This window comes from Heptranchias perlo, chromosome 24, assembly GCF_035084215.1.
Source record: "Heptranchias perlo isolate sHepPer1 chromosome 24, sHepPer1.hap1, whole genome shotgun sequence".
NCBI classification, from domain to species: domain Eukaryota; kingdom Metazoa; phylum Chordata; class Chondrichthyes; order Hexanchiformes; family Hexanchidae; genus Heptranchias; species Heptranchias perlo.
Window position 1 is genome coordinate 43,146,387 of NC_090348.1, and position 12,574 is coordinate 43,158,960.

Consider the following 12,574-nt stretch of genomic DNA (forward strand, 5'->3'; position numbering starts at 1 on the left):
GTACTTGTGCTGTGGTCTTGCTCCCACTAGGATTGGTTTGATTACTCTTGGTGTTTGCAACTACCAGAGGGAAAGGAGATTTTTATCCCACCACCCGGAGCTAGATTTAAACCCAAGGCTCAATCACGAGAGTGCAAAAAAAGAAAAATGGTCTGTTTCCAGTTGTCCCTTGTTCTGAACACAAAATTCACCTAAAAAATGTGCATTAACTCTTCTATGCTACTTAATTGCTTAGCAACGTATCACAATGAAGTATCATCACTCCTCATTAGCAGTGCATAAACCACACTTTAAAGTTGTTTTTACTAATATTTAAGCTTGACCTTGGCCCAAAGAACCTGACAGTTTTATTGAGTGTGCTTGCACGCTTGTTCACTACTTTGACCACCTTGTTCATTTGAATTGGCTTCCTTGTTAGTTCACGTTATTCTGCTCTGACAACATTAGAGGAAGCAGCAGAAACATCTTCTCAAGTGTTGGTGTAGTATTGAATGGGACTTGCAGTGCAGGAAGCAAGGTGCAGAACATTATTGTCACTGTTATCAGCAGAACAATTAAAAACTTTCTCGATAAACTCATTTTTGTCAAAAAAAAGAGACACCAACTTGAAGCATTGTGATCACTGTAAAATACACAAACTCTGAGGGGGCAGTGAAAGCTGAACCTAGATTAATAAACAGTCACCCGTTAGTCTTTCAAATTGTCATTGGCTTTGATCATTGTGCCCTTATTACAAGTCGTGGGAAGATGGCCTGGTATAATGCAGTTCACTTGGAGACAGTGTGCATCCATATTGGTGACATATTGTGTTTGTTATAGTAATATATTAGTTTGAAAGACTTATGGCCAGACAGCATGGCATATATTACATTAGGTAATAGCGAAAGAATCAATTGAATCCAACAATACTTGAATATAAATCACAATGCATATTGAATTAAAAAGTCATTCCAATTTTCCCCATCATGAGAAAATATTTCTTCAGTAGCCTGGTAATGTAGGGATAGAGGTTTTGATGCAGAGGTGCATAAACCACAGCAGTCATGCAGATAGTATGGTGTTGCTGTTTACCAAAGTCAGGAGGTGTAAAAGGGGAGGGACATAGAGGTTTCTCATGAACAGTAGGAAACTGTTTCATGCTTTTATTCTCCATAATTGTAAAGGGGCAATACATCAAATTTTTTTTAAAAACCTAACATTCCCATTTAAAACCCAAGAGTAAAGTTTCAGTTGTGGGGCCAGCAGATTCTGCTGTTGTCACCACAGCAGCAGAAGCAGTTGTGAGAAAGAGAGTTTGCTCTCTGCACATGACAGGGCATAGAAAGAGGTGTGATTGACCTACCATGTGAAAGGAAGAGAGTGCACAGAATAATGGTCCTCTAATTCTAGAGAGGTGGGAAAGCTCATAGAATAAATGAGCTCCATTGACACTGCCTCACGGTGTTTATTCAGCTTATTAGAAAGAGAGAGAAAAGTAATGACTAGTTATGTTGCAAAATTGCTTCAGGAAGAGGGGATCCAATACTGGCTGTAGTCCTAGGTGCTGTAGAACCACCTTGTTTGTATTACAAGGTGGATTCCACAGAAGCCAAAACAACACAAAAAGAATTGAATTTGTCCAGAGAGTGTTGTCTTTAAGTCATGATTTGTGACTATGTACTTCGATCTACTTCTTTACTCAGTCACACAGGACAATTAGCATTCTGATTTGCTTTCTGATTGATGCTAACCTTGTGGTATAATAGGTCATGTGGTTAGCAGCAACCAATCAAATGCCAAAATCACAGTATATCTGAGCATTTAAATAAATTGAAATGAGACTCAACAATTTAAAAGTTGTAACTGAAAGTTTAGCCAAGCAAGTCGAAGTAAGAAAATTTAAAAATTCACAAGTTCTAATCGGCTTGGGCCCACTTAAGGGCTAGACCCTTATTGAGATGCTGGGAATCAATTGATGAGGAGACAGAGTTAGAGGTATCGACTGCTGGGAACTATTCGTTTCCAATTTTTAAAAACATTTTGCCTTTGGCAGTGACACGGGAGACCAACTATATTTTTTAATTGTAATAACAAAGTCCCTATAGCTTCAGAAATTGGAAACTGACATTTATGAGTTACTTTACTGCCAGAATCCCATTATTTTAAGCCCTGGACAAAACACTGAACTAATTGGCTAATCATGCTGTCCTCAAATCATCCAGTAAAGAACACGATACAGTCCACCTAATGAATACAGTTTTGCTGAGTCTCAATGATTTAGGTGGCTCCCTGGTTTATAAGCAGTTCATACAATCCCAAATCTCATGTTTTGAAAAAAAATGGCCAATATATTTCACTTTTTAATTGTATCTTAACTGCTTCTTGCTCAGGTCTGTTATGTTTATGCTAGAAGTGTTTTTAATGCACATAGTACCTTAGTTGCACTCTTAGTCTAAGTTGATTTAGCTGATCTCAACCAAGCCAGCTACAGTTGATCCCAGTATACTGTCTAGGGTGGGGAAAAATTAGCCAGGGCTCCTGCTGTTGATCCAGTGATTCTTGCTGGAAAGTGCACATGTAGATGTCAGGTGAGAATAGGATTAGTTAGGCTGTGATGGGCCCCATCATACTCTGCCAACTATCAGAACCTGCCATAATCACTACACTATCGTACCCATATTACTTGCCGATTTGATTTGGCAAATTATTTTATAATTATAACCATACCCCGGAGGTGGAACTAGTACGGACTTTTAAGTGGTGGGATAAATGAAATTAATTAAAAAATCAGCAGTCCTGTAACCCATGAGTCCCCAATTTTTTTTTTAGTTGAGGATTGGGTTAATACTGGCCGCACTTATTGCCCATCCCTAGTTTCCACGAGAAGTGATGAGCCACCTTTTTTGTACTATGACTTGCTTGGCTACTTCAGAAAGCATTAAGAGTCAACCATGTAGTGTTGATTAGAGTCACAGGTCGGCCAGAATGGGCAGGGGTGGCCGGTTTCCTTCACTAAAAGACATTAGTGAACTATTTGGGTCTTTATCACAATCTGGTAGCTTCATTGGTGTTAGCCCACAAATTAGCATATTTATTGACTTCAGTTTCACAACTTCCCATGGTGGGATTTAACCTAATCACCTAGTCCAGTACCATTACCAGTATCCCATCGTACCATTATTACCTGTGTGATTTGACAATTTATTTTTGTGCATGACTTTCCTCTTTGGTGGTCATGTCATGATTCTCAGCCTGACACTGACGCTGCAGTATTGAATTTGAGGCGTAGGGAATGTCTAACTTGTTTTGGGGATTCAGTCAAATATTGGAAATCTGACAGGCGTTCAGACCATTCTCTCCCTTCAGCCAGAGGATGATGGGAGGGCGTGTGGTGAGGGGAGAATGAAAAATAAAAAAGGTGTCCTGTATGCACCAGCAACTTGCAGAGCAATTTCTGAAATTAACGATGCATTAAACAGATTCTCTACTTCCAAATATAAATTGTGGACAATTTTTGTTAATGCTGTAAGTAATCATGATTCTTTTGTACAGCACAGCTGTTGACCTGTTTATTTTAGATAAACAATTTTTGAACATTCTTGTAACATGAAGAACATTTGTCAGAGACTGTATAGTGGGCCTAAGTTGTACAGTAAGTTGTGTCAAGAGTTACTAAGTCACTTCCAGCAGCAAAGTTCCTAATTTGAAAAGGTGATCATAATGGGGGTGGGGGGGGGCAAGAAATAATTTTAAATTTCCCTCTTTTTTTATGTCTGTCTGTGGATATAGAAGCCTCCACTTCACCATGTATTGATCGCAGCACTGCAACTTGAGTGCCAAAGCTGAAGTTAAAATGAGCTATTAGCAATTAGGCAAACTATTAGTAAGTTGAACTTCCCTAAATTAACTGCCCAAAGATAGTAATGGCTTTATTGAACCGTGTCCAAGTTGAATGATAGCATTAAATTTTCCTTTTTAATTCAAGTGTTTGGGGGATACTGTGTTTTCTGGGGTTTTTTCTCCTCGTTGTCTTATTACATTTTTGAAGATCATTTAAATTTTTTTTAAAAACCTGACAATTTCCCCTTGTCCTGAGAGCTACACAAGCCAGATATAACCAAGCCACAAGATTCGTCACGATCATTTCCCCTCTGCCGGCTTCTCCAGCTGATGCAATGGTTTTTCCTTATCACATATCCTGTATTCTGTGCCGTCGCCTCATCTTTGGTCTTCCACGTAGCCTTTTGCCAGTTGGGACTCATTACATCACCTTCCGAGGATACATCATCTTCCACAGAACCCACAAGCTCTGCTGGTCTCAGTTGTCGCAACATAAAACACTCTTATTGCACACAGGCCACTCTTCGTTGCTTCCTAGTTGCTCACTCTATCCTCTCATTTGATACCCAATTTCCTCCTTTCACAACACATCCCACAGGAATGCTTCTGCACCTCTGTACGGATTGAGCTCTCAGCATTATGCAGAACTTTTGACTAGACTCTCATTTCGAATATTATCCTATGAGGCATTACATTCTGAATGTGACCGTTGCTTGGATATTATTTCCAATGCTTGGGAAGGAGAGGTACTTTCCTTGGAAGGAGGTTAAGGGGGCAGACAGGGTGTAACCTAAGACACATTATCGTACCACTGCTCCTTACAAATACATATTGAGCTCCATTGGTAGTTTATGCCTTCTCGAAGCAACCCCTATTGCAAACTGAAGTAGGTATGATGTTGCTTTGAAACAATCCCTTTAGCACTGATTGTTCTCTTGATCTCCAAATGTAAATATACAACTTTGGACTAAAACAACAGGTAAAATCATTCCTGAGAGAGTTTAGGCAACCTGGCTTATTGTTGCAGCCTCATGTGAACTGTGTGTTACCTCCAGAGCAGATTGCACAGCATGGCATTTGTAACATGTGGTCAGATTGCAGTCTCTAACCACAGGCATCCCACTGAAAGTGGTGCACCCTGAGCATTTTCAAACAGAATGGACGTCAGGAATCAGTGCTCAATACAAAATAAACAACTCCTGTCGTAGATTTCGTAACTCTTGTAGCACTGTTGAATATGTGACCAACAATTCGGTGCTTTATTTTGGCTCCTGATGAGTGTGCTCAGTCTGCAGTTTGGGGCAGGAGATTACATTTGTCAGCTGTCATCATGTGTAAGTTAGAAATATTACCCAGATTTTTTTCTGCAGGCAGTATCCTTAAGGGCAGCAATAACCAGACAGTAGACAAAAACAGAATGATGACAACTCTCCCTCCAATGCTTCCTGGATCACTTTCGCATTTTCTCAGATACCAGGAACTTAATTGAAGTTGTGGATCAAACTTGTGTCTGATCTCTTCATGCTACCAATGTTACAGGACCGCACTGTATCCACAGAATTATTAATGGCTCCCCCCCTCTTCCCCCCCCCCCCCCACCCCAAATCAGCTCGAAGGTAAAGTCTCCGTCTCTGTCCCATACAAACCAAGAAGGCTGCTGCCTCGTTTCTTGATCTAGGCTGGGTTAACTGACCTTGGCTGGGGCAGCATTATGAATGCTATAATTGGCCACAGCTGCCCTGCTATCGAGAGGGGAAAATCAGGCAGAGTTCCTGCTTCGAAGCACTGTACAAGGCTCCCCCCCCCCCCTCCCCTCCCCACTGCAAATATGTGCTTGTGCACACTCGACTGTCATGCCTCCACCAGCGCTTACGGAGGAATGAACGGTTGAGTACGGTACTGGGGGTAGCCACTGATCGTAGGATTGTGTCCTAGTGAGGAAGTTGAAGCCTTCAGGAGAGGAGAGGGAAAATATGGGAGAGGAACTAAAACACAATAATCTGAAATGTAAACCCATTCTTCCAGAGGTAATGATTCTTTTAAAATAAAAAAATCTATTTTAAGGAGTTATGGAATTACTCTCTCAACACAGCTGACGCGACCTTCTTCCATCCAGTCTCTGGGTCAAGTAAGGTGACACAATCCGTGAGCCCTTTGTGTCTGTTGTACTGTCGCCTGGGAAATGGGTCAGACCACACGTGGCAGGAAAGTGTATCTATAGGGTTTCTCTCTTCTTTTCCTCTCTTCTTTTGAAGGCTTCAACTTCCTCACTGGGACACAATCCTACAATCAGTGGTCACCCCCAGTACCTTGCTTAAGTGGTCATTCCTGTTGTGAGCCCAGGCAGTGAGTTATAGGGGGGAAGGAAGTGTGAGCATTGCTCTGCATTAAAGTATAAAGTTTAAAAGGAAAACGGGTTTTCTAGATTTCATGGGGTTGAATCTTATTGACTATTAACCTGCCGGATGTCAATTTAAGATATACAGCTCCTCTCTGTATCTGTGATCTTTCTCCTGAAAGATTGCATTTACTGTAAATGTTTAGTGCATGACAAGCTGAGCACATATCATACTCTCCTCCAACGCAGTGTTCTGTTTGAAAAGCTCACAGAATTCTAAGTCAACCTTTCCTTTCTTTCAGGTTTATTCAGGAGATTGAACATGCCATGTGGACTGGTCCTGGCAAGCAGTGCCCACTGCGAGAGTTCCTCACCATGTACATCAAGAACTTCTTCCTAAATCAAGTTCATATAGACGTTAACAAGGAAATCGAGGCAGCGACCAAGGTTGCAGATCCTTTGAAAGTACTGGCCAGCGCTGATACCATGAAAGTGTTGGGAGTGCAACGGCCCCTCCTTCAGGTAGGAACGTGGTAATGCATGGCAGATGCACACAAAGCTTTTAAAAGAACACTTGTATTACACACTGCAAAACTTGGAAAATTGAAGTTCTTTATTTCATTTGGATGTGACTGTTCATTCGAGGATTACTTTGTTCACACATTAAACCAACCATGCCCTCGCAATGAAGGGTCCTTTGCCACGTTACTGTGAAGGAATGCATATTCCGCCATCCATGATAACATTATGGGTCCACTGGTCACATCTGGAGGCATAAACAGAAAGTCAGAATTGAAGATTACAGGTAGAACATTGTGTTGACAAAGTCATACAGCAGCAGGTATTCCGTAAGTGTTAACGCGAACTCCATTTGCAAACTCAGTGACTCCTTTTACCAGGTGGTGATGCTCTTTTAACCTAGCACCTTGAGATCCAATGCATTAATGTGGGCTCCACATTCAAACTGAGTGACATCCAGTAGTGAATACTGAACCAGTGAGGTAGCTCCTGTTCCTTTTGTGTCAAGGAGGTGGGTACGTAACGCACGCATTCGTGACTACATCTGCTGGGTGAAAGGGGCATGATCTTAATACTTTGGGCACAAATCTGAACAGTCTCACTGGAAATAAACTTCACAATTTTTATTTGTCAATGTAGAAGTGTGCTATTTTTGTTCCTGGAGGTACAGTTTGGTCTTATGACTTTTGTTCTATTTTCTAAAATTGTTGCTGAAAGACAACGTTTAATTTTCAGTGCAAGCATCACCAGTTCTCTTTCGCCCAGCTCCCAACCCACTCACAGTAAAGCATAAAACACTGTTATTTGCACCTAAAGGCTCAAAATGGTTTGTGGGGTGCTTGGAGTTAAAATTAAGCCAGAATCCTTTTTTTAAAAATATATTAATTGTCGGAATGTGGGCGTCGCTGGCAAGGCCAACATTTATTACCCATCCGTAGTTGACCTTGAGAAGGTGATGGTGAGCCTTTTTCTTGAACTGCTGTACTCTGTATAGAGAAAGTACTTCCACAAAGCTTTTAGGTAGCGAGTTCCAGGAATTTGACCCTGCGACAACGAAGCAACAGGGATAAAAGTCCAAGTCAGGATACTGTATGACTTGGAGGGAAACTTGGAAGTGGTGGTGTTCCCATGCACCTGCTGCCCTTGTCCTTCCCGTTGGTACAGGTTGTGGGTTTGGAAGGTGCTGCCAAAGAAGCCTTGGTAACTTGCTGCAGTGTATCCTGAAGATGGTACACACGGCATCCACGATGCGCCAGTGGTGGAGGGAGTAAATGTTTAAGCGAGTGGATAGGGTGCTGATCAAGCGGACTGCCTTGCCCTGGATGGTGTTGAGCTTCTTGAGAGTTGTTGGAGCTGCACCCACCCATGCAAGTGGAAAGTATTCCATCACACTCCTGACTTGTGCCTTGTAGGTAGTGGCGAGTCTTTGGGAATCAGGAGATGAGCTTCTGATCTGCTCTAGTTTTCTTCACCATCACCAAGCCTCCCACCATCAATATCTTGGGGATCACCATTGACCAGAAACTCAACTGGACCAGCTGCTTAAATGCTCTGTGCAAATATGTATCCCTAGCCAGCTTGGGGAACTGCTGTGTGAGGGCATCAGACTGGATGAAAGGACTTTACTGAGAAATAACATGTTCCAGCCTAGGCGGGGGACTCAGCCCGTTTATATCGCCGCCCCCCCCCCCCCTCCACTGCTATCCTGGCTTAGATTAGCTAACTCAGCACAAACCGAACATTGAATCTGGGACCTTCCTGGTCAGTATGGCTCACTGCTTTAGCGAGCTGATCATGGGGGGAGCCCAATTAGGTCTTTTTTTGAGTGTACTGGGGTTGGTACCGAGAACTGAACCCAAATGAATACAGAGAGGCAGAGGATGAATGATTTTGGATGTGATGTGCAAGGAAAATGTTGGGAATCAGTTGGAAAGACAGACTGCCCAAAACTGAAGTAATGCAGAGCACCCTGCCAGTGCACAGCACTTGGAACCATTTAGATTTAATCTGCACTTTTAAATACTCTTGTTTACTTATTAAGAATGTAAGTCAACCTTTTTCCTATCCTATATATATATATTATATTTACATTTATATAATATATACTAAAATATGATGAGAAATTGCTGCTCTGCATGAGCTATAAACAGGCTTTATATACAACCAGGGGACTTAAATAAAAGAGAGATAGGACAAAGACAAAAGGTTGTGAGGCTGTGGAATTAACTACCAGAGTTTGTGTTTGAAACTGAGACTGTCAACATTTAAGACCAGATTAGTTAGGTGGTTGAAGTAAAGGGGGATAAAGGGATATGGGAACAGGGAGGATAACTTTTCCCTGTTATAATGTAATGTTCTGCTTTGAAGGGATAACATTTCTGTAGGTATGTGCTTTGTTATGTAAAATTAAAATATTCCTGTACTTTGACAAAGGCGTTGTGTACCTGTATGCATTTTATGGCATGCTGTGTGTAAAGGCGCATTATATTTTGTACTTCTTTAGTTCAGGGCTTGGGAGATAGCTCAAGCGCTGGCTCCCTGCATTTACAACTGTTTCATATCTTGACAGCACACTCGCATTTAAGTTGCTTTTATATTGGTTTCATGCCGTGCTCGTGCCACAGCTCCTGACACACAGCTAGCAGCAACACCAAATTCAGCTCGTCAGCTTCCTTTAAGGTCAACTGCTTGGAGGGTATGGGCTTCTGAACGGCTGTTTGACTTTAGGGGCATCGCAACTGAACCCAATCCCATTCTTCTTTGACATTCATACTTGAAAAATACTGCTGGTGCTAGAAATCTGAAACAAAAAAAGTAAAAGCTGCTAGCACTCGGCAGATCAGACAGCATCTGTGGAGAGAGAATGGACAGGTCCATTTTTTGGGTGAGCGGAACCTTGCTGAAGACTGAAATTTATGCTTGCACGCTTTTCCGCACGAGTCGGCTCACAGACACCAGTCTCCCAGAATCTGAACTAAACAAGACCAGTGTAAAGCAACTTTAGCAGTGTACTTTCCACACTCAATACTAAAGTAGTCACCAAAAGTTATTTGCGATTGGCCAGTTAAACAAATTACAAAGAACATTTTGCAGCTCGTTAAGTCTCCTGTTGAATGCTTTTTATTTTGCCTATTGATCAATTTCAGTGGATGAAAAGTGCTACAATTGAGCCACATTAGATTATTCAGAACATTTCAGACCTCGTTAAGTCTGTTTTTTTTTGTGAACTGTCTGCTATTCAGTCTCCTATTGATCCGCTGCATTAAATTTCAATAAACTAATCTATTGGGTCACTCAATCTAAAGCAGCTTTTATATTGATGCTCATTTAGTTTGAATTCTGGGAGGCCAGCATCCATAAGTTGGTGCCTTACTTTTACCCAGCTAAATCGGCGCTCTATTCTGGCAGCGGAATCTTCGACCCACATTAAATTGAATGAACGGCTCTGCAGCCAGAAAGAATGAGGGAGTCAGATCTGACAGTGTAAACAGGGAGCTGGCTCATGGAGCTCAGCCTCCCAAAATCTGAACTAGATGAGATGCCAGTGCAAAAACAGCCTTAGAGCATTTCTGGTACAATTACTTGACAGCTGATTCTGATGTACCAGAGCAACACCAGTACCTGGGGTGCTATTTACCCAGCTTCACATGCAACACTATTTTTCCTAGGCTCCTGAGAATAGTGTTTTATCAAGAGAGACAGCTGTATATTGGAAAGAGCTCAGAGAAGAGTTCCTTACTCTGGAAGAGTGTAATTTTTACAGAGATTGTGTTTCAGGATGCAGTTATACTACCGGTACTGACCTGAGACTGCGACCTGTTTATAGTGACCAGGAGCTAGCAGACTAAAGTTGTACTGCCCGCTCTGTAGCTGCATTCACACTCAGGCTGGGTCTTCCAAGGGAAACTGAAGATCACCTCGGGAAAAGCATCTTGTGTCTCTTTCTGTCCAGGTAAAACAAACTTGTATAAAGCCACGTTGGACAATGAAGATGTGGAGATGCCGGTGATGGACTGGGGTTGACAATTGTAAACAATTTTACAACACCAAGTTATAGTCCAGCAATTTTATTTTAAATTCACAAGCTTTCGGAGGCTTCCTCCTTCCTCAGGTGAATGTTGTGGAAATGAAATCCTCGAAATGAAATCGCATTTATAAATCACAGAACAATGCTTGGTGATTACAGACAATTTTTTCAACTGCCCGTTGCCAAGGCAATCAGTGTGCAGACAGACAGGTGTTACCTACAAGGTCTCCGAATATACACGTTACCCCACCAGCGAACAAATGTTATCTAACGTGTAGCGTGACATGAACCCAAGATGTCACGCTACACGTTACCCCACCAGCGAACAAATGTTATCTGTTTTTAATATAACGGGTCAGTTGCTGTCTTTTCTATGTTTCTACCTCTCTATCTCTTTTTTTTGGTGATTTGTATATTCGGAGACCTTGTAGGTAACACCTGTCTGTCTGCACACTGATTGCCTTGGCAACGGGCAGTTGAAAAAACTGTCTGTAATCACCAAGCATTGTTCTGTGATTTATAAATGCGATTTCATTTCGAGGATTTCATTTCCACAACATTCACCTGAGGAAGGAGGAAGCCTCCGAAAGCTTGTGAATTTAAAATAAAATTGCTGGACTATAACTTGGTGTTGTAAAATTGTTTACAATGGACAATGAAGAGTGCTGGCAGCTCTGACTACAGTTAGATCTTATGACCTTCCCTCCACTTGGCTCAGCCTAGCCCCACCTGACGTTGCTGCCTGTGTGACTAAAAGACCCAACCTGAAGTGGAAATGAAGAAGTACATGGAAGACCAGACCAAGAGGGACAACACAGCAGTTGAGACAGCAAAGGATGACTAAAAGAATAATCGAGGGAGAAAATAAATTGAGAGTAAACTAGCAAGAAATATAAAAACTGACAGTAAAAGCTTCTACAAGTATATAAAAAGGAAGAGGGTAGCTAAAGTGAACATTGGTCCCTTAGAGGATGAGACTGGGGAAATAATAATGGAAAATAAGGAAATGGCAGACGAATTGAACAGATATTTTGTATCTGTCTTCACAGTCGAAGACACTAATAACATACCAATAATAGTAGAAAATCAAGGGGCAAAAGGGAGGGAGGAACTAAAAACAATCGCTATCACTTGAGAAAAAGTACTAGGTAAACTAATGGGTCTAAAGGCTGACAAATCCCCTGGACCTGATGGCTTGCATTTGAGGGTATTAAAGGAGGTGGCTGCAGAGATAGTGGATGCATTGGTTGTAATCTTCCAGAATTCACTAGATTCTGGAAAGGTCCCAGCAGATTGGAAAACTGCAAACGTAACACCCCTATTCAAGAAGGGAGTGAGACAGAAAGCAGGTAACTATAGACCAGTTAGCCTAACATCTGTCATTGGGAAAATCTAGAATCCATTATTGAGGAAGTAGTAGCAGGAGACTCATAATACAATCAAGGAGAGTCAACATGGTTTTATGAAGGGGAAATCATGTCTGACAAATTTATTAGAGTTCTTTGAGGAAGTAACGGGCAGGGTGGATAAAGGGGAACCAATGGATGCAGTATATTTGGATTTCCAAAAGGCATTCGATAAGGTGCCACATAAAAAATTACTGCACAAGATAAGAGCTCATGGTGTTGGGGGTAATATACTGGCATAGATAGAGGATTGGCTAACTAACAGAAAACAAAGAGTCGGGATAAAAGGGTCATTTTCACAATGGCAATCTGTAACTAGTGGGGTGCCGCAGGGCTCTGTGCTGGGGCCTCAACTATTTACAATATACATCAATGATTTGGATGAAGGAACAGAATTGTCTTGTGGCCAAATTTGCTGCTGATACAAAGATTGGTGGAAAAGCAAGTTGCGATGAGGACACAAAG

At 41.7% G+C, this 12,574-nt stretch overlaps 1 protein-coding gene across 1 annotated transcript in view; it reads left to right on the forward strand.

The window, feature by feature from the left end:
- exoc4 (exocyst complex component 4) overlaps positions 1 to 12,574 on the forward strand; it is a 394,720-nt gene that overhangs the window by 244,289 nt on the left and 137,857 nt on the right. The window contains 1 exon segment of the mRNA XM_068005175.1: positions 6,460 to 6,679. Within this exon segment, the coding sequence (XP_067861276.1) occupies positions 6,460 to 6,679 (220 nt within the window).